Raw genomic sequence first — 25502 nt, forward strand, 5'->3', positions numbered from 1 at the left:
GAGCAAGTTTCTCCTTATGTCACCTCTAAACTGTTTTCAGTAATGCCCATTTTCTCTTGTCCTCTCACCAACGTGAGTAACCTGCTTGCTCGGTAGCATTGCTGCAAGTGCTGGTGGGCTGCTGCTGAGACCCCCTGAAGCCATCTGCTCTCCAGGCTGAACAAGCCCTACTCCCTCAGTCTCACTTCACAGAGGACAAGCTCCAGCCCCCGACTGTCTGGGTCATCTCCAGCAGGATACATCCTGTTCTGCCAAGACAGCCAGCTGGAAGACCTAGAAAACATTCTGACTGTCCTTTAAGGTGATTCCTTGTGTATTGCCAAGCTGTGGTGGAGAGTGAGGTCTCCACAGTGCGCTGAGGTGTGTGGTGGCACAGCACCAAATTCGGGTGCCCTGGGTGAGACCTCACAAACTGCACCCACTGCTGGGGGTTGTCACCCCCCCTGCAAAGCTGAAACCCAACAGCCTGTGTGTTTTGGCAGTTAAATCCCTCAGTGCCTGTCAAGAGCAGCCAGCAACAGCGGTTCCTGGTGTGGGGAGGGAGAAGTGGTGGTTGTTAGGAATCCCTAGGGAGGTTTACTTCATGAGGTGAACTGAGGAAACGCAGGTTTGGAGCAGCCGGAGGCCGAGGGTGCTGCTTGCCCCGTACAACACGGAGTACCCTGGGTGGGTATTTTCCTGCCGCCTGCGCTTTGTGCCACGTTAGGGACATTCCTCAGCAGGAATTTAACCACTTTCTCGTGCACTCGCTTCAGCACCCTGTGCTGCGGGGCGTGGGAAACAGCTCCCCAGCGCCGCTCCCACTGGCGGTAGCTCTCAGGCGGCTTCTCACCCGCCGCCATTTTGTTGCGAGGCGGGGGTCGCCACCTCGAGCCCCGCAGTATCCTGCCGCTCGGCCACACCCGCCCTCACGCCGCACCTCAGCCTTGCCCGGAGTGGGGCGGGCCTACGGGGCGGCCCCTCCCTCAGGGGCAGGGCCGGGGGGGAAGAGGTGGGGCGGTGCGCGCGCGCCCGCCCCGGTTACCGCGGCTGTGTCCCCGCCCGCTGCTGCCGCTGTCGTTTGTCGCCGCCGCCGCCATGGACAGCGACGAGGAGACGCTGGAGGAGACCGTAGAAGGTACCTGCACCGGGGAGCTGAGAGGGGCGAGCCGCCGGCACTGGCGGGCGTGGGAACGGGGAGGGAGGCGGCTCCGCGGGCTCTGGGCAGTACCGGGTGAGGGGTGGGGGCGCCTGGGGCCGGCGGCAGCGCATGACATCAGCGGGCTTATGCAACGGCCGCGCTGCCGGGCCGCCGCCGGTCACACCGGGACACGTGCGCGGTGAGGGGCAGCGCCGTGGCGGGGGGCCACGTATGGCGCCGGTACCGGGCTGCTGCTTTGGCCTCACTGGTGGCCCGGGCGTGCGGGTCCGGCAGCTGGTGGTGACGTTTGATCCGCGCTACATGTGGAAAAAACCGAAACAATTAAAAATTATTTCAGAATGGGTTGTAGCCATCGGTGCTGTGCCCACGTGCGCTCCGCACCCGGTGCCTCATCGGCCGCGCGGTTCCCCCGAGCTGCCCCTGGGCTTGTACCGCAGTCGTGCTGCTTCGTTCCCGACGAGCCAGGAGCCGGCCCCGAGTGGCCGTGCGGGCTGCGGGCGCTGGCCGGGGGCGCCGCGTCCTCCCAGAGCGGTGGTGGGGAGGCTTGTGGCAGAAGAACCCTTCCTGCCGGAGCACAGCTCGCTCCCCCAGGCTTGGTGTGTCAGGGTAAACCCGGCCTTGGTGAGTGCGCTGGGAGTGAGGGGTAACAGTCACCTTTGTGGAAAGGGAAAACAAAAAGCAACGGAAGAAGGCAACTGTGGTCACATTCATGGGCAGCAGAGCTGGGAGTTGAGTCACCCGTATTGGAGTGAGCAGGCTCACAAGCAGTATACACTCCCTTTTGCAAGTGCTAACCTTCCATGAGTAAAGAACCAACCCTTGAAGAGTTTTAAAAGAGGCACACGCCTCTGGAAGGCATTCCTAATGGAAACCTTGGTACCCAGGGTTGCAGCTCCTCCCGTGCTGCACCTAGGAGTGAGGGACGGGTCTCCTCCTGCAGCCCTAGAACAAAGTGTGTGCCAGCTGTACCTGAAGGCACCTGCTCCCAAAGGTTTGTCGCAGGGCACACACGGTCCTGCTGGAAAGAGCACTCCTGGATTGTCAGTTGTTGGGGTTGAGCACACAAAGTAAGGATTTGCCTGTGATGAGATGCTGGTAATTCTCATTGTTTGGTGTGGCTGTTTGTATCTTGTGGCAGGAGGATTAGGCCTCAAAGCACATTTCTCCAAAGAAGACATCAGGCACGGCAGCTTAGTCTAACAACAGATGTGAGCTAAGCAGCTGCTGCTAGGATCTGGATTTATTGTCTAGGAATGTGGTAACAGAGCCAAAGAGAAGCATTGTTGTATAAAACACGGTTGTGAGGGGAGTGAGATCCTTCAAATGAGGGGTGCTTTGGATAGGGTGTGCCCTGCACCCTTATAGATGTGTCTTTTCTCCTCCCTTTCCTCTCTACTCTGTAGATGTGTGGATTGCAGTTGTATCTTGGGCAGAGTCGTAATTTTGATCCTCATATCACAGGTAAAGAAAGCATTCTGCCATTTTGTGGATTTATGTAGCATTTCTGTGGGCTAAGGAAATGTGTTTTTAAAGCATGTTATCCATCAGTGTGTATGAAAGTACCTGTTTTTCTGAGTGACGCAGAAGCAGGGTGCTGTTTCGGGGTGAACAGGATGCTTGGGTGTTTTTGCACTCACCAAGAGGCAGTTGGAAATAGGAAAGAAGTCGGCATGTTTGGGGTTTTATTCTGTGGGAGGAGGTTGTTTTATTGTTATTATTCCTGAAATATCAGACTTGCATCTTTGTGGCCAGAATCTTTTGTTGATGATGCATACTGTCTTTTGCTAAGTAGTAATAATACTGACAGCAAAGGGCTTTTACCTTTGGGTTCTGCTAAGTGGCCCCATCATGCTGCATTGTGAACTAGCTGCTATTAGTGTAATTCCTTTTCTTGAAAAGCTCATGGTCTGAGCTTAAGATGAGCTCTTGAGAGACTCTTGGAGAAGTAACAACAGTGGGGTTTTACAATAACTTTAAAATATGTTTAGACATTTTGGGTTTGTTTTCACAAATGGACAGCTGAAGAGGCAACAAAGGGAAGCTGAACACTCTGCTACACTCCCACTGAAATAATGAGGGCTTTTTTTCCATTGACTTCTTCTGAAACAGAATTAGAGCCCGAGGCCTCATCCATGTAGGAAAAGTTGCTTCTATGTAATTAAACTTGAAATTGCTTTCCTCCTGCCCCTCCATTGACTGAGAGACTGAATGTCTCTTGTTTTGTTGGGGTGAGGGATATTTTTTTTCACTAGGGGACAATCTCTCACATACTAGAAGAATTGGATTCTTTGTACTATGGAAGAGATTAAGACTCTGTATAGAGGCCATCAGATCAAAATTGACCATTTAAATCTCTGGGATAGTCTGTATCCTGCCATGCAAAAGCCCTGACATGCGTGCTGTGTATAAGTATGGCAGCTTTTGTGTTGGGCTTTGCATTCCAGCAAAACCTTGACAAAACTCAATAAGCCAATAACCTGAGAACAAAGTTGCAAGGGTCTTTGTTGCTCGGTTGTTGTTTTCATTTGTTTGTTTTTGATAGTATAATTTACCAATACTTTCAGTATATTTCTTTTAATCCAAATGTTTTTTTAAAGTTCTGCTCTGCTAGTGAGGGGAAAACTGATACTGTATTATTTAGGGTTTGTTTGCCCCTCCCATGCCAATAAAAGTGAAGCCTTTAATTATAACTGTAGATGCTGACATAGTTGGCTTTGTCCAAATTAGAAATTTCACTGACCTCTTTGTTAAATTGATATAACTGCTGAAACTTTTCCCTTTTACAAGAAGGGGCGTCCCGACTGAATGGGAGGGGGAAAAAAAAAGTCTGCCTTCTTTTTGGAAGGGGTGGCATGCTGCCTGTTCTGTTGTAAAGGGTTCATCTTCAAAGTTATTAAAAGCCTTTAGTGATGTCGCTTCCCACACATGCAAACACACTCTTTTGCTCTCCCTGTCTATTCTCTTAACTTCTGTGGTGTTTTGGACAGTAAGCAGTGTCTGACTGGTTTTATTAACTTTTTAAACTTCTGTCTGTTTTCAATGTAACATGCACTGGGAACTGAGTTTAAGAGCAGAGTGCTGTTTTGTGAAATGGAAGCAAGGTGGGTTGCTACCCCAGGAGGGGCAGGTCAGCTCTGCCATGCCGGCGGGGCACGAGGTCAGCCCCCCATACCAGCACAGGAGCCACAAAGGGAAGGATTGACTAGTGTTACTTGCAGAGGGTGCTAGGCAAGTGCCAGAGCAGGTGTGACACCTTTGGCAGCACACATGAGAAGGGTGGAGGAAGGGATCTTGGATTAATTCAGGTTTCTTAGCATTATTTTCTACTGTACACCTCCCTTCTGGGTGTACATACTCAATGTAACAAGTGCGGGAGATGGGTAATAAACCTGCACGGCCTTACTTGATTACTTTGGGGAACATTCACTTGGCTGCATTTTTTTTTTTTTTTTTTTACTTCCTCTCTTTGTGTCTTCCTCTTTTTCTTTTCTTTTTTAATGAAGGTTTCAAGAGCTTGGAAATATATCCTGACAGAGTATCCTGTGCTGTGTGGCATTCTTCTGTCAGTCATTCTGGTATGAAAAGCTAGGGCAGGTCATGTGCCTCATAGGAAAGGACTTAACCAGATGCTGCCCCACATCCTTTTCATGCCCCGTCTGTGATGTCCCTGAGGGGCTGTGAAGCGTCCCAAGGAAGCAGTAGCTCATGGTGATGTGACAAGATGTGGGCATGCATGTGCCATCTGGATAACCCTTGTCCCTCCAGAACTCTGTGAACCTGTTGCAATCAGGGCAGGAGTAGATGGACTTCTAGAGCCACATGGGTATCTGGCTTTTCCCACTGTTGTCTGTGCAGCTTGTTTTCTTCCTGGGCATAGGACTCGAGGTTTGATAATACTGAAGTGCCTCTTGGTGCCTGCATCAGCCTGGACTGGAATTGCTCCCCCACACACTGGAGTTCATTTCTGCCTTTCTGTATGCGTTTTGAACTTTTTCAGTTTAGGGTAAATTTGATCAGGGAAGAACTTGAACCAGAGTCTGTAGAAGTGGATGTGTGTGCTGCCTCTCATCTCTGGTAGGGTTTGTATGCCTCACCCAGAGACTCAGGGGCTGAAAGGCTGATTTTTATTTAGAAACGTGGAAGAACATAAATATACACTAGCTCTTAGTTATTCATCAGTTTTCATGCAAAATTTATACCTGCTAGAATGTCACAATGGGAGCTTGTTACACCGGCACCTGGTGTATCACTGTGCTGAGAGCAGCCCTGCTGAGCTTGAGCATCTTCATTCTTCAGTCAGAGAAATGTCCTGTTAATGCAGTGCTAAGGACTCAAAGTTCACGCAGGTTAACCAGATAATAGCAGTTGTTTAAAACACTCTTATTTCCTTTTTTTTTTGGCTTTGAAGAGGCAAACAGTGATAGCCTTATTATGCTTTAACTTAATCAGAGTTGGCCAGTTGTATTCTGTAAAATAAAGACCTGTGCAGATGAGGATCCGCGGTGTTTCCGTTCTGCTTTCTCCGTGTGCAACAACTGTAATGAGAAAAACTGATAGGGCTAGGAAGGGGAATGGGATGGGGGGATATAATGTGAACACATCAGAAAGGCACTGGAGAGTGGCGTTTAAAATACAAGATAGCAAGTTGGCTGACATTACAAGGGCATAGTATTATAGGTATTACATGCTTTTATTTCTTTAAATTCCTGTGAATATGGCTGTGAGGTGTCACACCCATGTTGTAAGACATGTATTTATCAAAAGAAAAAAAACATACCTTTCCTTACTCAGTGGATTGAAGTCTAAATCTGTTCTGTTCTCACCAGGATATACATATTTTAGATAAAGAATTACTATCTTTTTGAAGACTTAGATTAACATAAGTTAGAACAGTGTGAACCTTGTATTTTTTAGAAACGTCTTGCTGCTTATTCTTCTCTTCCCTCTCCTGTCTCTCATCCCTTTTATTTTATTCTGATCATCTTATTTTTCAAGCAAAATGTATTACACAAGTACAGACTTCATCTATACTGAATCTCTGATCCATGTTCCTAACAGAAATGTTTAGCTGCACATTACTGTTTTGTACTGGGGAGCTACTGCATTTCAAGAGTCCACATAATCAGAAGAAGTTTTTAGTTTTATATAATGTTTAATGTGTTCTTTTGTTCTTTGCCTGGATTTTATTTCAGGGCATCTAGATGATGATGGGCTGCCACATGGATTCTGTACAGTGACTTACTCATCAACAGACAGGTTTGAAGGAAACTTTGTGCATGGAGAAAAGAATGGCCGTGGCAAGTTCTTCTTTTTTGATGGAAGGTAGACACTGACTCTTGAATTTTTCTTCTATATTTTGCCTCCTGCTTGCAGTGATAAAAAACTAATCTACATTGATTATATGCTGCTTTCTGGTAAGCTTTCTCATTAAAAGCTGTAGCTGTAAAGTTTTGTCTGCTGCTGCTGGGCCTGGGGGCTTTGTATGTAACGTGATGCCTGGAGTTGTTTCCTGGTGGGAGAATGCATCAGTGTGAGTTCTTTTAGCACTATAAAGTTACCAACCAATTAGACTGTAAGAACTTGGGAGGTGGTCAGAGCTATTGGAAACCATGCTGACAAGGACTTGGGCTGCAAAGTTCAGCTCCATAACTGTAGGTGGAGTTGTTTTTGTCTTACAGCCTTATACAGAGACTGTAACTGGACTGGGATCTCCCTCTACCAGACCTTGCACACAGACATAGGGCCTTGACAGAGGCTTACCTTCTTTCCGCTCAAGCGGGGTAATTGTTTAGTGCTTAAAGGGCTGAGTTAAGCATAGGTTTGTAGCCAGCTGTACCTAATCATCTGCAAGTTGTTTGTGGCCTGATTTATTTTCAAAAAAAGCCCCTGTAATTTCCCCTCTCTTTGCTGGAAATTGTGACAGTGAAATTGGGCTAGAAGTTGCCTATGCATGTGTTTTCTTCTTAGGGCTTCATCATTATGAATGCCTTATACATCTCCCCCCAACTGCAGGGTTTCTCTCTGCAGTTGCTCAGAACTTCATCCAAAGGAGCAGCAGCAGATGTATAAAATGACACAATTTGTGATGGTTTTGCAGCTGTCGGTAGCACTATGAATAGCAGCCCTTAAACTGACAGTCGTGCCGGGTCTACTCTCCTCCTGCTCTGAGAACTTCTGAGCAGGAGCAGACTTATTTGTGCTGTCTCAGTGAGTCAGCTCCTTGTCTGTACTTGCCTTTGCAATTGCTTCATTCTGTAGATTGGGTTTTTTTTTTCATGACGACACTTACTCAGTTATGCAGAAACTGACCAGGCCTCCAAGCTTAGATGAAATAAAATCCCCACTGTTGTGGTAACAGGCTTATTAAATCTTCTGTGAGTAACTGAAAATCAGTACTGCCCAGCAGCTGACCTCTCTAAAATAGGCTTTTTTTTCAAGCTGGCAGTGAGCATCTCTATGGACACATGTACATAATGCTTCTGTGGTTGTTGATGATCTCAGCAGAGCAGTTGTTGGTTGTACAGTCGGAGAAACTGACCCACTGTTTTGTTTGTAGGGCTGCTCCTCCATGTAATCCAGGGTACAGACAGTGCTCTGTGGGAAAACTCAGATTGCTGCTGAGCCTTTTCTGTACTTCCTCAGCGTTGCCAATTCTTCTTCTTCTTTTTTTTTTTTTTCCTCTTTATTTTCATAACCCTTAAAAAATGGAACAGTTGGCTACTGTGTGGCTTCGGGAGCTAGCAGGATGAAAATACACAAAAATAGTCTGTAATGTGGTTTTGGGTAATGGGGTATTTTTATAAACTGCCCTAAGCTTATTTTAATTTAGCTAAAGCAGCCTTAGCCGAGCAGTAAGTGGTTATTAAAGATGTTGTGATTTCCCCAGCTATGTCCAGCTAGGAGGAGTAAGTTGCTCTCTGACGTGGATGATTCAGGTGTCGTGATGTGCTGCTGGAAGAATGCCCTGGCACAAAGCAGAACGTGCTGTTTCCATTAGCTGTGCCATGGGCAAGGCTAAGTGTTTATGGAGAAATGAATCCTCGGAATTTCTCAAAACATCTCTCCCTTGCAGTATTGTGCGTTTCAGTGCAGTAAGCTAGCTGGTTTCAGCATTACTGAATGTCTCCCTCACAGGCTGCTTGTAAAGGCTGACAGCTGAACTGCAGTAGGTCTGTTGTTTGGGAGTAGCTCAGTCCTGTCAGGCACTGGGCTGGCAGCAGCGTCAGCATTCTCGTTTTCTGGGTGCTGGGAAATAGGATTGGCTGCCTGGCTGCTTTGTTTGTCTCAGTGAAAACTCTTCCCTTTACTGGAATAGCTGCCCCTTTCCTGTTGATTATTTAAGGGAGTGGAAACCTGGAATGAAATATCACTTATTTTTTCCTTCCCCTTCAAAAATGCAACAAAACCCAACGTATCCCTTCAGAGAGAGGTTTCACCTCTGGCACACTCCCTGTTCTGGATTGTGCACTTGAGCTCCCATTGGTGTTAACGCTTGCTGAAGTGCACTTACAAAACACTTTGTGCAATAACTGTGAGCATGAGACCCATGTTTGGCACAGAGCTGCAGCTGCTGTTTCCCTTAACCAGAGACTCTTGTAAACTGGAATCTCCCAGAACACAGAGAACAGTGTTATTTTTAAGAAAAAGTTTTCCATATTCCCATATAAAGGGAAAAGGTGGGAGATAAGGGAGTGAGGGATGAATGGGTTAGAGTCTGTCAATGTAACTTAATGCCTGGAAGGATATTTCTGTAAGTATTCTCTACCCCTGCCCTGCTGCTTATAACTAGTCTATCTTTCAGGTAATGGATATCCTGGATTCCCACCTGGATAATGGGAAGACAGTACACCTGAAAGTTTTACTGAAGTCAAGTTTCACATTATGATGAATATGATAATCTGAGAAACAAACTGGAGAAATACAGGCTAGCTCAGGGTCTGTATTAACAAGATTTTGTTTATGCAAGACAGAGAAGCTATTTATTCCTCCTTGTGCCAGTCAGGTCTTAGCTGCAAGTATTGTGTCTGTCTGCAGATCCCACACCTTGAGAGCTTGAAAGGAGAGAGAGAGAAGGGGGGAGCAGTGTGCAAGTAACTCAAAAGCTGTGAAAAGTGTAAAAGTATTAGACAATCTGAGCTTTTAGGCAAGATTGTAAGACATGGCATTCTTTCTTTAGATGTCTTTCTTTTGATTTCATTATGTTACATGAGAGTAGAAAGATCTTTTGGACATTGTTTGTAGCTTAATACAAAGAACCAAAGCTAGAAATCTGAGTCACAGTAAAAGAGAAGGTAACTTTTCCCAGGGCTGAGGCACTGTTGTAATTCAGCAACTTGTTACCTTTAATGGTATTAGTTGAAGTTAACAAGAAGAGGCTGTTTTTGGTCTGTTTCATTACATAAACTGGGGGTGGCTGCTTCTTTTAAAGAGTAATCCTGCGTGTAGACTCTGTGTGTTGCCAGCTACAACAAAATTCAAATCTGGTGATCTGTGATAAACTAGAAGAGAAAGTGGTGTCATTTATAGTTGAGGAAGTGCACAGATTTCTGGTGGTTCCCTCATCTGCTCAGCTCCTTCCCCGTGCTGTGTGGTGCTGTAGCTGTCTGTGCAGCTCTGTAGCAGCCTGGATCAAGAAATTCATCCAACTGAGAAGTAAAACAGCTTTCCTGACCCTTCCTGCTCTGCATCTGGTTTGCATTGAGGCTTTTACCTTAATGTCTTTTCTCATGGAAATCTCAGCCAGCCTGCCAAAGTTATGTAAGAACAGTGTGTGACGCTTTAGAAACCATAAAGTTACTTCTGAGGAATCATGCTTTCTGCAGCTCTTGACTCTACATGTTTTACAAAACTTCTCAAAACAGGTTTTCATGTGCTCCAAGGCACTGTCTGGGCTTATACCTTAGATGTAGAAAAAGAACGACGGGAGTGAAGGTATGTGTACTCTTAGCTAAATGTGCTAGGGTAAAAGCTAAACAGCTTGTATTTCCTTATGCTAGTTCTAGCGTGAGAAAGAAATAACTGAGTAGATCCTCTTTTACAGTTATGATTTCCTTTGTAGTTTCTCTCAGCACTCTTTTTAAGAAAGGAAGCAAAGTGGATTGTAAGATACCATTGTGCCGCTTCTACAGGGTTTGCAAGACAAAACTGAAGTGAAATGTTCCTTTGTTCAAATCCAGGTGCAGCACTAGTTCTGTTTGACAGGCTGTGTTCCATTTTAATAGAAATACATGAAAAATGACAGTGCTTTTAGCAAATCTGGTACAGATTGTTGCTAGCTGTATTGCTAGGGAGCTAACACCGAGCTCGTAGCAGGTTGCAGTTTGTGCTCTGTTGTGGTCCACCTCTGTGGTTATTCAATTTCATCTCACCAGAGAGATGTCAGTAAAGATCTAAATGTAGGAGGTAGAACTTACAACGTGAGAGTAGCCTGCTTGAGCAGGAATTTCTTCCTTGGCCATGGGCATCCATTTGCTGCTGTAATTTGCTTCCCCAGCCTATAAAAAGAGCTGGGCAATGCGATTTAGATGAATGATTCTGTGTCTGTGCAGCGCACCCTGGTGAAATGACAGTGTAATTTGTTTTCTGCCTTTGGAGTTCTGCAGAAGCAAGCTTCTGTTTTTCATCTTGGCTTTCCTGAGAACTCAGGTTTACTTTCCTATTCTCGTTCCCCTTCTCCCCCTCAAATTTGGTTGAAACTAGCAGACACATCAGACTTTCAGACAGAAATCAGAATAGTGATGGCTGGGGGGGATAGAGGAGAAATGCTGGAAGTGGTGTTCCAGTGAGGGAGCCCTGGCAGCTGCTGCTGAGCCTGGGTTGTTGTAGGTACCCAGCAATAGCAAACCATGTATGAACAGTTACCTCCTCCTAGGACCTGATTTTCATGGAGGCTTCCCCTCATGCCTCTCTGTACCAGTAATATGCAGAATAACAAGCAGAGTTGTGCCTCGTGTTGAGGCTTTGGGTTCACCTCTTAGGTGAATACTTTTCCACTGCTGTTCTCTTTCTGTCTTTTCCAGCACCCTGGAAGGGTACTATGTTGATGATGCCCTGCAAGGCCAAGGAATCTATACTTATGAGGATGGAGTGGTCCTTCATGGCACATATGTGGATGGAGAGCTGAATGGACCAGCCCAAGAGTATGACAGTGATGGGCGGCTCATATTCAAAGGGCAGTATAAAGACAACATTCGACACGGGGTTTGTTGGATTTATTACCCGGTAAGCCTGACCACCTGCTCTCTTTATTGCAGAATAGTATGTGTCTATTATGTGTCTTTCTCTTCTCCCCATCTGAAACAAATGTCCACCGTGACCCAGCTATACAAAAGTCAGCCCACAAAAGTCTGGGTGGAAGATCCAATTTTGGATATTCTAACATGCAGTTAAAGCTTTTCAGTGTCCCAGTAGACAGGACTTGGCAAGGCTGTGAGATGCCTTCACTATTTCCATCTTCCAGGGAACCCAGCCCCTTGGAAGTGTGTTTGTGTATATGCTTGGGAAAGCTGGGTTGGTGATTGTGCACTTTGTGGTGCTGACTGCAGGTGAGGAGCATGGGAGCCATGCAAGTTATTGTAACTTGCTGCTCTTACTTAACTAGGAGGGGACACTGTTTCCACAGGATATGTTGTGAAGTCTGGCTTTGCCCAACTGGTAACTGATGTGAGAGCTGTGCCTCTGACTCGAGTGTGGACAAGTGATTTGCACACTAAGCAAGCCAGAGTTTAATGTTTCTGTTTCTCGGTAAACATTTGGATATTCCTCTGGACAATGCTGCAGAAATTTTTCACGTGCTTTTATACTCATGCTAATTAGGGCAGTAATGGTTGTGCTGGGCTTTAGGGGGGGGTTATTTAAATTTAAAAAAAAAATAAATTCTTTTCTATTCAGCCTTGTGCTGCACTCCAGAGTTGAACCTTTCAATCTTTACGTTGTGCTGAGGAAGGAGAAACATCTGCATGTAATTAAATTAAGTTGTTGTCGTGGTTTAAACCCAGCCAGACAGCTTGTTCACTCACTTCCCCCCCTTCTTGCCCTCTCCCTACTCCCGGAGGAACAGTGAGGAGAATCGAAAAGAATGCAACTCCCATGGGTTAAGATAAGAACAGTTTAGTAACTAAGGTATAGCACAAATCACTACTGCTACCACCAATAATAATAATGATAAAGGAGATAACAAGGGAAGAGAATACATCACCTCAGCACCAGCTGACCAATAACTTGCCCCCCCCAGCCTGACCAAGCACCAACCGATACCTCCTCCAACCCTGCCATCCACCAGCCCTTCTGGGTAACTCCCAGTTACATCCCGGGCATGACGTGCTGTGGTATGGAATACCTCTTTGGTCAGTTTTGATCAGGTGTCCTGTCTCTGCTTCCTCCCAGCCTCCCCTCCTCCCTGGCAGAGCATGAGGCTCACAAAGTCCTTGGGCAAACCAAAACATCATTGTTATCAGCTCTGTTCCCAGGCTGAAAGTCAAAACACAGCACTGCACCAGCTACCAAGAAGGAGAAAAATGACTGCTACTGCTGAACCCAGGACAGCTGTTAGTCAAAACCCATATTGCACATCCTTCAGTTGCAAACTCATTTCAAGTGCTCACCAGTGGCTGTTCATTTTATTTAATGTTTTTCGCTATTGCCATTAAGCATGTGTTAGAATCAACAAATGCTTGGTGTATGCTGCCAGACAAGTGGCATATTTTCAGTACTACTGTATAAAATACACACAACTGACCCTTCAGGTATGTGTCTTCTGTTTCATCTTCCAGCTGACAAAGTGTTGCTGTGCATTCTGGAAATGTAGTTATTTAGAGGTTAGTCATTACCATTGTGCCAGACTGAAGAATACAAGGTGTTTCAAAACACTTCTTGCCATGGAAGCAATTGTTTATGCATGGTTCTGTGCGTAATGCTATGTGCACAAATTTTTACCCAAACTTAAGGTTCCTGTTCTTTACTATAGTATGTTTTAATCTCTTTCATCCTTGGAGATGAACAAAATGGTGCCACTCTGAAATGAAGTCTGTGTGAAGAATCTTGATCTAAATCAGTCTGTTCCCACATCACAGCTGCTGGTTTTGCTCAAGGGCATTATTTAACTATGTTTCCTTGTCCTTACTGAAATAAACACCTGAAGTTATTAGACCTGTGCTAATCTATGCATCTCATTCTGCAGTTCTGTAAATAGACCTGACTGGAGTTGCAGGCATATCACAGATGGCAAAGCCCGGGGCTGAAATGTGTAAACCTTAGAGAGGAAAAGTGTTGCTTTTGTTGTTGATGATGCCATTCAGCAGACAGTTGTTCTCAGCTGATACAGTGGGAGGATGCTGGGACAGAGAAACTCTTCAGTCATCCAGCAAGTCTTTATTTTTAAGCAGGCTCAAGCCTTTTGATGTACTATGAATTAGCAGTGAGCAAGGCAGTGGTTTAGTTTGTTTTCCTTTCCTACAGCACAGTATCGTACTAAGAAAACTCAAAAGTTTGTATGTGTCTTTGGACTTTAGTTCACTGACTATTCACATAAAAATGTTGCCAACTGGGACTCAGTATTTGCATCACATGGAAGGAAAGACTTTGGTTTTTACCTATTTCAGACAATGTAGAAAACATTGTTAATTTCTTTTGTCAGTTTTATCCTGACTGGGATGACTTTACCCAGCATCTTCATGTGTCTGTTTCTCACTCATTTTCATGATCTCACTTCTGAACTTACTGTAGCTTAGATTGCTGCTTTAAAAGGTTGGGAAAAAATCTTTTCTGTCTGCTGAAGATAGTAAAGTATAACTACATGCTCTGCCTTTTCTTTCTTGCCCATGCTTTCAGGATGGAGGCAGCCTTGTGGGAGAAGTGAATGATGAAGGGGAGATGACTGGAGAGAAAATAGCCTATGTGTACCCTGATGGAAAGACTGCTTATTCTGGAAGGTTCATAGATGGAGAAATGATAGAAGCAAAACTGGCAACTCTGACATCTCTAGAGGATGGGAAACCTCAGTTTGAAGCAGTACCAGGCAGTAAGTTCAGCTAACACAGAAACCTGTACTCTTGCTACCAGAGGGCAAACAGCTTGCTGGAAACAGCTTGGTTTCTGTCATGTTCCCCATTAGAGACTTTGAAGGCTGGCTGTGATGAGATAGTAAGTCTATTAGTGAGAAGCCCTTTTTCCTAAATTATCAAGTTGGACAGAAGGGCGCAAGGAGCGATCCCTTTGCTCTGGGAAGAGACAGGAAGTGACCCATGTGGTGGTGCTGCTGACCTGCTCTTCATAACCCTTCTCTCGCATGCTCATGGGTGCAGTCCTGCTTGTCACACACGCCACTGCCATCTGTGCCAGCAGGAAAACCTGCTTAACCATGGTAATGCTGGCACAGTTACAGGCTTTGTTTTGTTAGTAAAATTACTACAAGTGGAGAGGGAGGCTGTGGTTTGGTTGTAGCTCTGTCAGTTGGGTTTGTGCAAGTGAGTGTTGGCACTGTGAACGTTCTGGCATCTGTATTATGTGGCTGAAAGGACACAGGGATTTGAGTTAGTGAACTAGATTCAGTTGTGTAACAGTCTGATTCACCTGCTCCCTTCAGTCTTGCTAGTCCTGGTAATAGCAAGTGGCTGTGAAATGGTTGGAGTGGTGCCTTAAACCTGTGCAGCCAGTGCTCCTTCCCCAGGGCAGCGCTGGTTTGGTGTGATTCTGTTGCTCTGAGGTGTATGTGATGTCTTGGGGGTGAGTGGGTTAAGTTGTGGACAGGGCCATGAGCAATAAACAGGGACCAGGCTAACACATTTCCGTTTTGTCAGCAATGATTGATATGAAATAAGAGCATAAAACTCAGTGAAAAGGCGTTGAGAAACAAATGCATGTGACTATTTTTTTAAATCAGTTCTGACAGCAAGTCAAAATTTAACTTGAAACTTCTGAGAGGATACAGTTGTGCTTTGCAAATAGGATTTGGTTGCGCTATGGAGGAAGCTGCCTTCAGCCAGAGCAGATCTTGGACCGCAGGGGCAATGGCCTTTTATTAAACTTTGTAATATTCTGGTTTGGGTTCTTTTCCTCATCTTATTTCCACCTGCATCTTAACCTATCTCCCAGATAGTCCTCTGGCAGTTGATTGGAGAGGGATGTAAGGATATAATTAGAGCTGTACCACTGAGTTGCTTATTAATGCCAGGAAATAAATGACTGTAGCAAGTGTACTTTGTGATTACTGAACATTATCTTCTGTCTGAAGTATCTTCAGGATTTGAACTAGAAAATATATTTGTTTTAAATAGTCCACAAAGTTTTTTTATCATTAATGTGTTATTGAATACACCTTTTAAATGTTGCGTTTTAATTTTAATTGGAGACTCTGGGAGGGTCAGTTTTGGAAGACTGTGCAGTCCTCCTTTGCAAGTTGATAGTTTGAAGAATGTATGTATAAACCTTTTGTGATAAATATTAGTCTAGTGTTTTAAGGGGAAAAAATAATCAGAAACAGTATCTCACTGAAGCCCTTGCACAGGTGCAGTTCTGTTTAATGCCTTATTTGTTTTTAAGCATAACATTTATTTCTTGCAGTCATTAAAACTTAATTTTTGAATGTCTTGATTAAGTTAAGGGTTACTGTACTTTCTGTACTGCCAATTAGTTTATTTCCTTTGTTGATTTCTGGTTTGTTTTTTTTTAGGTCCAGTATACAGTTTTGACAAATCTACTTCATCCTGCATTTCTACAAATGCACTTCTTCCTGATCCTTATGAGTCAGAGAGGTAGGCTTCTTTTTCTACTCCCCTCTTTAAATACTGTCCATATTTCTTTGCTGTTACATATTTAGGGACTAATTTTGCAAACCTTTTCTCATTTGAAATCTAAAAAAGTGTGTAAGGGTTTGTGAAATTTAGCCCCTTTCTGCATGTCAGTCAGCATTTGACTTGATTGAATTTCTTCCTGATTCACAGAGGAAAATTGCAATATTTTTAAAGAGATTTAGCTCAGATAATTTCTTAGTGTTCCAAAGACATGTTCAGCCAAGTCCTGGACTCCACTTAAAGCCCACATCTACAACATTCTTGGAGGAAATCTGCATTGTTCTCTATTTCCCAGATGTGTAGGTAGCTGTGGTTTGCAGCATGCTGAATTTGGTGTGTCTCACTTGGGTGGCATGTGTTGTACAAAGTTTTCTCCCCTCCCTACAGATGTAGCAGAGTGGCAAGAGTAAATCATCCAGGTGGAGGAAAGCAAGATGCTGTTTGTGACAGCCCTATAATGTCAAAATGCGTTCCTCAGCAATTGTCACGTCATAGTCAGTGATGCCTCTTCTGTGGCTATTCCGCTTTTTACCTAGACTTTCAAGAGGCTTTGCTCTGTAGAAACCAGTTGTAGTTCTTTGCTGATGTTCTGAAATATCTAAATAAGTGATTAGTAAAATGCTGACACTCATTTGCATCGAGTGCTTGAAGATCTAGGGCTTCACCTTGAAAACTCTTGCTCATGTGTACATGTACACACCAGCAACCTCGTCTTAGTGGGGACCTCTGGGCTTCTGGTGCGTTACTGAGAGTGTTCCTGAGCTGAAGCCATGAAGGAAAGCCATCAGGAATGATAGTAGATTGGCACTTGAAAAAAAATACATTCCAAACTAATAGATAAAGTCAGACCCCAATTCCCACCAAATCTCCATTTTGCCAAAATAGAACATATGAAAAGAGAAGGAGATTTGGATATTTGAATTATCATTAGCTTTATAACAACACTACTGGCATTAAGACTAATATATTCAATATATAATAATAAAACTAATGATAATATTAGTCTTAATGCCAGTAGTGTTGTTATAATACCTATTGAAAATTAAAACTGTAGCCAGTCATTAATTCTGTGCTCTTTTCCCCTTGTAGAGTGTACGTTGATGTCTCTCTCATTTCCAGTGCTGGAGAAGGATTATTCTCCAAAATAGCAGCAGAAGCCAGTACAGTTATGTCCTTTTACAATGGAGTGCGAATTACACACCAGGAGGTAAAGCAGAGAAAAAAGTCAGTCTGAATTTTCATTGCTCCTTCTGAAATCATCATCTTGTAGTAGGATTTTACACCTCACCCCCTCTTTGCACCCTTAAGTTTTAATATGATGAAGTTTAACTGATAAAGAAAGTGCACGTTCACTGAACTGTGTATATATAATAACAAGTCATGACTGTGGTTTTTTTTTTAATGACTTACACACAAGACGGTTAGTTGCATGTATTTGAATGTTTGCTTTCAAACTGCTGGCAAAGTTGACTCCTCCACACACACTGGATTTTTGCCTTGCAAACTAGGTAGACAGCAGAGACTGGTCCCTCAATGGAAATACAATATCCCTGGATGATGAAACAGTCATAGACGTGCCAGAGCCCTACAACCACGCTGCCAAGTACTGTGCCTCACTGGGGCATAAGGCCAACCATTCCTTCACTCCTAACTGCATCTATGACCCGTAAGTAGAGCCTGTGTTTCAGAGTGCAAGCTGCAGCCCAGCGATCTGGGCTCACAGGGTGTTTCTGGGCAGCTGAACAAGGAACAGCTGGTGGGGCTGGGAGTAACAGGTCTGGGCACTGAAGGAGTTCCTGCTCGCCTGGTCTGAGTTGGAAACTGTATGGCGTTGCAGGTGTTTGATGTCTCTTGGGACTTATACACCATGGAGCATCTTGAAGTTTGCAACTGTATTTATTTTGTCATTAAGCTCTGTAGGAGCTACCTTTTGACTCTAAAATGCACAACTTTCTAGCGCCTAGTTTGGCTAGGACTGCACCGTATTTGCTGAACTGCAGATGCTTGACCAGTGCCATCAAGTGTGCTGTCTGAAACTCAGAAAATAAGCATCTTGGTGCTCTGTAGTTGGTGCACTGGGAAACCATTGGTGTATACATATGCTCAAGGGTATAAATATTTTCATACCAATGTATAAATGAGCAGACCTGTGGAAATACATGTGTAGAAAAAAGTTTTCCTTCCTCAGATAAGCCAGTCCCTTTTACTGGGATGATGTAGAATATTTACAGAAGTATTTTACGATTGTTTGGTAGTTAACCTGCGCTGAGGAAATTAGGATGAGCAATTTTTCATGCAAGTGTTTACCTTTCTCTACAAGCCTAAGGCATGTGGAAGTGATTAACATTTATTTATTATAAAAGAGCAGTGTTGCAGACAGGACTGGTGAAAAACTTCAGATAATAGAGCTATGCAAAACTGCTTTAATATATCAGTACTTTTGCCCTTATTACTGAAGCCTTTGTAAGGTTGACTCAAAGCAATCTACTTAGATGATATCAGATTATGTGATGTTACTCTGAACTGTGAGTGACTTCTGAAACTATAAAAGAGGATAAGGGAGCCTGTAGATTGACAGCTAAGCATACCTGTCCTAGCCTGTTTTGTTGTTATTTATTATGTATTATTTATTATTATTAAAAGGAAGAAGTTATTTACTGTGAGGGTGGAGAGGCACTGGAACAGGCTGCCCAGAGAAGTGGTAAATGCTCTGGCAGTGTTCAAGGCCAGGTTGGACAGAGCCTTGGGCAATATGGCCTCACGTGAGGTGTCCCTGCCCATGGCAGGGGGATTGGAACTAGATGATCTTAAGGTCCTTTCCAACCCAAACCATTCTATGATTCTTTGTCTAGGTTTGTTCATCCTCGTTTTGGGCCCATCAAGTGTATCCGTACCATCAGGGCTGTGGAGAAAGATGAAGAATTAACAGTGGCTTATGGATACGATCACAACCCCGTTGGGCAGAATGGGCCAGAAGCACCAGAGTGGTACCAGCTGGAACTGAAAGCTTTCCAGGCTGCCCAGAAAAAGTGAAATGGGAGCTCCTTCTCTGCTCAGCAAACTGAAATAGAAACTTGGATCTATGCACTACCTTTATACTGAAAACTGGACAACCAGGGATTGTTCATGCTGTTGCATCATAACTTTGCATTCTGTGTTAAGAGATAAGTTTCTTGCATACTAACTAGGTTTGACTGTGTTACTCATAGCAGATTTAAAATTAGCTAGTGTTGCACCAGTCTTATCTGGAGAAATTATTTAATATTCTATACGAGATGTGATATTCTTTGGTAGCTTCTGCTTTTGCACCATATGCAAAGATGCCAAAAGACTAGACAGAAAACTAAAATGGGTATATCGTTCACTTTTAGTCGGCAGACTTAGTGTTGCTCTCTATCTGCCTAGGCATTATTGTGCAACTGCATTTTGCATATATGCCACTTGTGATGATAACAGTAATATTTTGATATTCTCTAATAGTAGCATAATTTTGCCTTTTTAAACCTTTGATCTGAATCTTGCAATAGAGCAGTTTATTTATTAGCATATAGGAGGCTGGGTTTTAACTCCCCTTTCCTCTTGTCTGAATGTTGTTCTTTCTACAAATCTTTTGCAGGAGAAAATCCTTTCTAACTAGTGGAAAGGCTTGTGTGTGTATGTGAGAGTGCTGTGTGTTGGTCTCTGTGGCTCTCTAAATAGTATAGCAACATGTCCAAACCTAATATTAATCTAGCCTTTATGGCTGGCTTATTTTATTTATGATTATGACACGCAAATGAAGCTGTTCTTTGCATGAAGATTTGCTGAAGGAAGAGAATGGATGTGCTTCTTGAAGGACTTCCGGAAGTGTGTGTTCTGGAAGGCAGGTGCGTTACTTGCATTAGTGTCCAGGGTTGGTTTGTGTGTTTCACCTGTTAAGGCTGCAAGTTCTCAAGGCAAAAATCCTAGCAATGAGATGCTTGCATCTCACATGAATTCTCTTGAAGGAGATGTATCTGAGGGCAGGCTGTAGTACTTGATGAAGGAGAGCTGTATCTTTTGTATCTGTTCAGTTGACAAAGAATATAGCCTTGTAGCTGTCTTTTTGTAGTGCTGGTTTAAGACACAGTAAATCAATATAGTATGAGATATCAAAATAAGATAAAAAAAAACTATATGAGAAGATTGTTTTTGAAAGACAAACAATGAATGTAAAAACTTCACGCACTGCTCATACTTAGAAGCAGCAGTCAATCCGTAGCTTTGTTGCAGCCAGCAGTGGGAGCTTGTGAATATTCATCTTCAGGGCTGTGTTCTGGGGTTTTTCAGGGGTAGAGAAATTGTTGTGCATTTGTTTTCAGATATTGTACTGGTCTTGCCTAATGCTGTATAGGAGAGAGACAATGTATGATCTTGGTCTGGATGCTGGAGCCCCTTCTGGGCCTATGAGGATCTCTTTTGGGTTTAGCAGCTTAGGAAGAACTCAGATGCATTTGCAACACTTTATTTAAATGTTTGTAGTTTAGAGAAGTTTGTATATATGTAACATAAATGATTTGGAAATCAGACCTACCTTTCTATTGCAACACATTTTGGTTGGTTGCTTGAACAGTCAGAGGTGTGTCTAGCTGTCTGGAGAGCTAGACATGGAGAATGTGTTGGGTTGATACCTGCAGGTGGAAGGATGAGGTTGCTGTTTTGTGCAGTCTGAGAATCCTTGCTTTGGTACAAAGTTAGTTATTAAGAAGAACCTCTGTAACCTGGGGCTCTCTTTAGTCCCTGTGACTGATCACAAACCTTTTCCAGCACCTCACCATTTAAGCTTGCAAAGAAGCTACTCCCGGCATGTGCTTGCTGGTGGGCAGGCAGGTAGGCTCAGGGCTTTTGACGCTCTTCCAGCAGTGATCTGAATGTGAGCTTTGGCATCACCCATCTTCTCACACTGGAGACTTAAGCCACAGCTCTGCTTCTCATCCAAGGCAGGTGGCTGGCAGAGGTGACAGTTCAGGGACTCAGCTGACTGTGCAGAGGCAGAACTGAGCCTTATGGTTGAAGGAAGGTTGTCAAAGGCCAATGGACAGCACAGCTTCAGCGAGTGAACCTCAGAAAGAAATATGCATGCTAGATCTTTCCCCACCTGCCTGCAGGTCACTATTTTAGATCATTGCTCTTTCAGCTGTTTGCAGAGAAGCATGCCTGGCTGGTAGGAACCTTTTATGTTCATCTTGTGGATTATTCTGCCAGGACCATAGAATTTGCAAAGTTGAAGCTTAAGTGCAGGGAAGAGGAGCAGGGAAGGTATGTGGCTGAATCCTGCTGTGGATGGGTGGTAACTCCTTCCACAGTGTTGATAACCTCCTTTGGACTGCTGGCGTCTTTGTGCCCTCTATAGTATCAGGCTTAAAATGTTCTGATCTCTTGAGCTCTTTGGGCTTCATTCCTTGGATCAGTCTCTGATTCCTCTGCTATCTCCCTTTGAAGTTGTTTATGCTTTAATAGGTTTATTGGTCTTTGAATTACCTGATTTTTTGAGATAAATACAAGATAGGTGCCCTTTCCATATCAGGTTTGAAAGTTGCACCCTAAAATAGAGAAATCCTAGGGAAGGAAGGCACTGAGATATCCTCAGTGTGTTCTCAAAAGCTGTTAACTTGGTGGCAGTCAAGCAGATTCTCTTGCTCATGCCTGTAGCCTGGTAGTATGCCACAGCTGTGGCTATTGTCTCTGTTAACTCTGCTGTCCTTTTTCTCTCTGCTCTGTTAAAATCTATTGGTCCTCCTATAGATCCCTTCTTCAGTGACCAACCTTTTATAAAAGTTGTGATTATAAAGCTGCTTTGGCTTGATTCAGGACCAAGCCTTTTAATCCTTGTTTTCTTTTTTCTTTGTGGTTTATTAGAGTGAAGATGGTTGGGGTGGTTTTTACCACTGAGTAGCCAAAGGGCTCAGTGTGTCCTTCAGAGGTTTTTGAGAGGTGTGCGTTGGCAACCACAGGTTCAAACACAGGTTAGCTATAGAACTCCAAATAATGCCTTAACTTGGTCAGCGTATTGCAGCTCAGCTTCTGGGGCTCACTAGATAGCAAGGCTGGCTTAGCAAAGCTGTTTATCAGTAGTAACACGAGACCCACACCAAACATGGTTTTGAATTGGAGCTGAGGAAACAGCTGTTTTGCAAATCAATCAGTTTGAGTCTGTTGGATGCAGCTGACTGCTGGTGAATATGCAGTAAGAAGCTCTACTTCTCAGAGTCTGGCCAAAGACCTATCCTGTCAGCACAAAAACTGGAAGGAGAACTGATGCCTGCCGTGAGCAGCTGGCTCTCAGAGTACCTGTTGTGACTAAAGAATGGCATAAGAGAACCTGGAATTGTTGCTTTTGCCAGGTATGAATCAGTTCCCAATGCCTGCCTTTGGTCTCCAGTGCTGCACATGGCTCCTCTGGGATGGGAGGATTGTTTCCTGAGCTCTTTGATGAGAAGGAGCCTGTATCAGCCAGTATTAGAGGCTGATGATGGTCTCTTTTATAAAATAAATAGAATCTTACATGGCTCTTCCTGCCATGGCAGCACTGTGTTTTGTCACCAGGAATACACAAGCTTAGTTTTCTGGAGAAGCATTGAATCTTGGAGACAAGAGAGTATGAGGAGTTAAAGCTGAGAGCTGCCTGCTGCTGGGTCACTCCTCTGGCTAAGAGAGAAAAAAGCTTTGGGCTGGGTCTCAAGCTATAATTTTAGTTTTGGGGAGCTACTAAAATACCTGATTTTCCTTCACAAAGCTGAAAAGGCTTTTTTTCCCCTTTTTGGTAGTAATTAAAAAAAAAAACCTTATCATCCATAAAAATATGTAAATCTTAACTGTTGAAAAAGTCAAAGGAAGTAGGTGGGTATGGTGGTGATAGCTTTTGACTTCTTCCACAGTTGCAAGGATTCCTGCTGGGATGGCCCATGGTTTTGCCCAGGTTCAGCTCCTGACAACTCATACAGGTTTTGAGACCTTTGTGAGGCTTACCAGTTGCTTGGCCCTGTGAGGCTACATGTTTTGGGGGTGATGAGGCAGCCGTCTCCTTCATCCAGGCTTTCCAGATGCAAAGCTTTGTGCCACACACAGTTGGCAGTGGCTGTGGTTGCTTTCCTGGGTTGTTGTAGGATGTTGCTGGTGTGGAAGTGAGAGCGCCATTGGGGATTTCTCACCCTGTGCTGGGCACTGGAGGAGCAGTATAGCTGACATAGCCTATCTGGGATAAGAAACTGAGGAGTGGTGGGAATTGCCACTTCTCTGTTTCATCCCAACTGGCTGCCCTTGTCCTTCAGTAAATACCCGTGGTCACCACTTTGGTTGCACCAGGAACTGTAGAGAGTCGCTTCTGTCCCAGAGCCCTCTGTGATTTCTGTCCTTTCACTCAATTTGATAGTGTTTCTGGAAAATGCTGCCATTGCAATGAGGTAACAAGTTGTACAGAGCCGGTTATCTGCTGCTTTGGTTTCCTCAGGTACAGCAGACTTGCTGGAGCTGTGGGTGCCTGAGGAATCCACCTCCAAGCAATTGGGTTAAAACCCAATTGCTTTGAAAACAATGTCGCTGAAGTGTCTCCTTATATGCTGGGGTGCTGCGTTAGACACCTCTTCCTCACTCACACATTGCTGTCATATGCTGAGAGGAACTGGAAACATGAGAACTGTATTTTTGGACAAAGCATTTATAAGCAGTCTTACAAGGGATTTTTTTTTTTTAATTATAAAAAAGGTGCAAGATTGAGTGCATGTTTACTTGCCCCAGATCAAAGGTTTTGAACACTAAGGTCACTGTCTGTTGAATGGACCCTCCTCTTGACCCTCTTCTGTCTTCAGGCAATTGAAGCTCCTGCCCTCTTTCTCTACCAGTTTTATTGTACCTATTTTGGTTTTCCCCAGGAGTAATATATATATACACAAAAATCCTTGAAGCAATTAAATGTTCAAGCCATAAAATCAGGAGTGTGGGAAGACCCTCTTCACAAGTTTTAACGTATTTGTATGTAAAATGATGTTTGTATGAAATATTTTCATGGTAGAATGAATATTTAAAAGAAAAAGATTCCAGTAAGATCTAAACCAAATTTAAAAGGATGTCTTTTTGTAAGATGCAAGTGTAATTGGTTACCAATAAGTAGATATTTGTTTTTAAAGGGGAGATGCAACAAATGATCTTTACAATTACAAATGGTCGTTTCTGCTATTTGGGAAAGTATTTATGCAGCATTACACATGGCTATCATAAATAACTGCAATAGCAAGGCCAGTCGCATCTTCAGGACATACCTCTCAGCTTGTCCCCTTTGTGATATTATAGGAACAGACACATCCCTCCTTTCTGCAGATTTCTTCCTAAAAAACTTTTCCTACTGTAACTGTACTGAATTTAACTCTTGAGCTAAGATCCAGACTAAAATTGTGTATTACTTAACAGTTTCTGCTGGGCCTTCTGCTATTTTAATACTCTTCAGCCCATAATTACTGGGTGTCTCTGTTCTGAAGAACTAAGTGCTAAAGAATAATCTTGGGGTGAGCTTAAACGTGTGTTAACAGTTAACCCCGGAGTATTTAACTGTATAAAGTACTTGAGATAGGTGTTTTATGACATTTGTACTCGAACTATGAGCCTTACTGAACATCTGTAGGTTTATTCATGACTTTTCAAAAATGGATAACTCTAAGAAAGATGTTTACATGAATGATGATTGCCCTTCCTTTGATGTTATGAATGAGGTTTTTATAGTGTGTTTGGGTGTATGTGCAAGGAAGTAAGAAAAATGTTTCTGGGGAAAAACAGACTTGACAAACATTTGTAATAAGTGAATTTTAAAGATTGCTTTAATTGCGCTATGAAGGCAATGCAGATATTAAAATATTCAACAGAATCATCGTTTCTCCTTCTTGTTTGTGTGTCATGGTTTTGGGTGTCCTCTGATTTCTCCCCCTTCCTTGTGCGGCTGCTTTGTGACAACTGCTGATGTGCGGGAGCAGGATTTGGCGCAGAGTTAACACGCTTCTAGACCACGTTATATTACTAGTGATTGAGCAGCAGAACACTCCTGCACTACTGCCTTTGGGGGTTTCTGGCACCTCTGCTGCTCTTGCTATTCACTTCTCTCTACTCAGTGCACAGAACGTGTGCTTCAGTTGTATTGTGGGATGGAAGAACATCCTGCCTGTGAATGCCAAAGTGTTTTTAACACTGGTTATTTTAAAGCAGGTGACAGTGCACTGGTATATTTTTCTCTTGCTGTTGCTGCCTGAGGCAGTAGGAAGGCATGGCAGCAACCAGCAGCACCTTCCAGGCAGGTAACCTATGGCTTTCTCTCCTAATTTGCAGTATACATCCTGCTGGGTGAGTGGTGGAAAAAGGAACAGTGTTTTTGTGTCTGCCCTCCTTTTGTGATCTCTGCAACCGCTGTGGTAACTTGGCCTCTTGTGCCGATGTGCTGGGTGTAAGTGCACGGAGGCTATGGCTTTCTTTCCAAGGGTGGAAGAGGGACTTGTTCGGCCTCGGCATTCCCCGTTGACCCTTCAAGCTGAAAGGATGAGGGTTTGCTGTGTGGAAGGTGACCCAATGGG

General features: G+C 43.9%; 1 protein-coding gene across 3 annotated transcripts; it reads left to right on the plus strand.

Annotated features, from left to right (window-relative positions):
• The first annotated feature begins 1019 nt into the window (after nucleotides 1–1019).
• Nucleotides 1020–24805, plus strand: SETD7 (SET domain containing 7, histone lysine methyltransferase). 3 transcript variants are annotated; one of them, XR_009741401.1, is made up of 9 exons: nucleotides 1020–1117; nucleotides 6334–6463; nucleotides 11161–11362; nucleotides 13970–14159; nucleotides 15810–15891; nucleotides 17020–17137; nucleotides 17439–17596; nucleotides 18783–21914; nucleotides 23399–24805. XR_009741401.1 is itself a non-coding variant. In XM_061442214.1 (8 exons), exons 1-8 carry the CDS (start codon nucleotides 1078–1080, stop codon nucleotides 18961–18963), a joined length of 1101 nt encoding a protein of 366 aa, XP_061298198.1. In that variant the 5' UTR covers nucleotides 1020–1077; the 3' UTR covers nucleotides 18964–24805. The 3 variants fall into 3 exon arrangements, 2 of the variants coding, with proteins under 2 accessions (XP_061298198.1, XP_061298209.1); XM_061442214.1 differs by having other exon boundaries at nucleotides 18783–24805; XM_061442225.1 differs by lacking the exons at nucleotides 13970–14159; nucleotides 15810–15891; nucleotides 17020–17137; ... (1 more) ...; nucleotides 18783–21914; nucleotides 23399–24805 and adding an exon at nucleotides 11742–12112.
• The last annotated feature ends 697 nt before the right edge of the window (nucleotides 24806–25502 follow it).

This window comes from Pezoporus flaviventris, unplaced genomic scaffold (assembly GCF_033815535.1).
Source record: "Pezoporus flaviventris isolate CSIRO_AGI_PZ_B2104156 unplaced genomic scaffold, CSIRO_AGI_Pfla_v1 ptg000002l, whole genome shotgun sequence".
Classification (NCBI taxonomy): Eukaryota; Metazoa; Chordata; class Aves; order Psittaciformes; family Psittacidae; genus Pezoporus; species Pezoporus flaviventris.

Bases quoted from the DNA above. Each gene is read 5' to 3' on its own strand.
- SETD7 (XM_061442214.1), top strand. From the start codon at position 1,078: ATGGACAGCGACGAGGAGACGCTGGAGGAGACCGTAGAAG. The intron at 6,464-11,160 runs GTAGACACTGAC...TGTCTTTTCCAG, and splicing joins TTCTTCTTTTTTGATGGAAG to CACCCTGGAAGGGTACTATG. The intron at 11,363-13,969 runs GTAAGCCTGACC...CCATGCTTTCAG, and splicing joins TTTGTTGGATTTATTACCCG to GATGGAGGCAGCCTTGTGGG.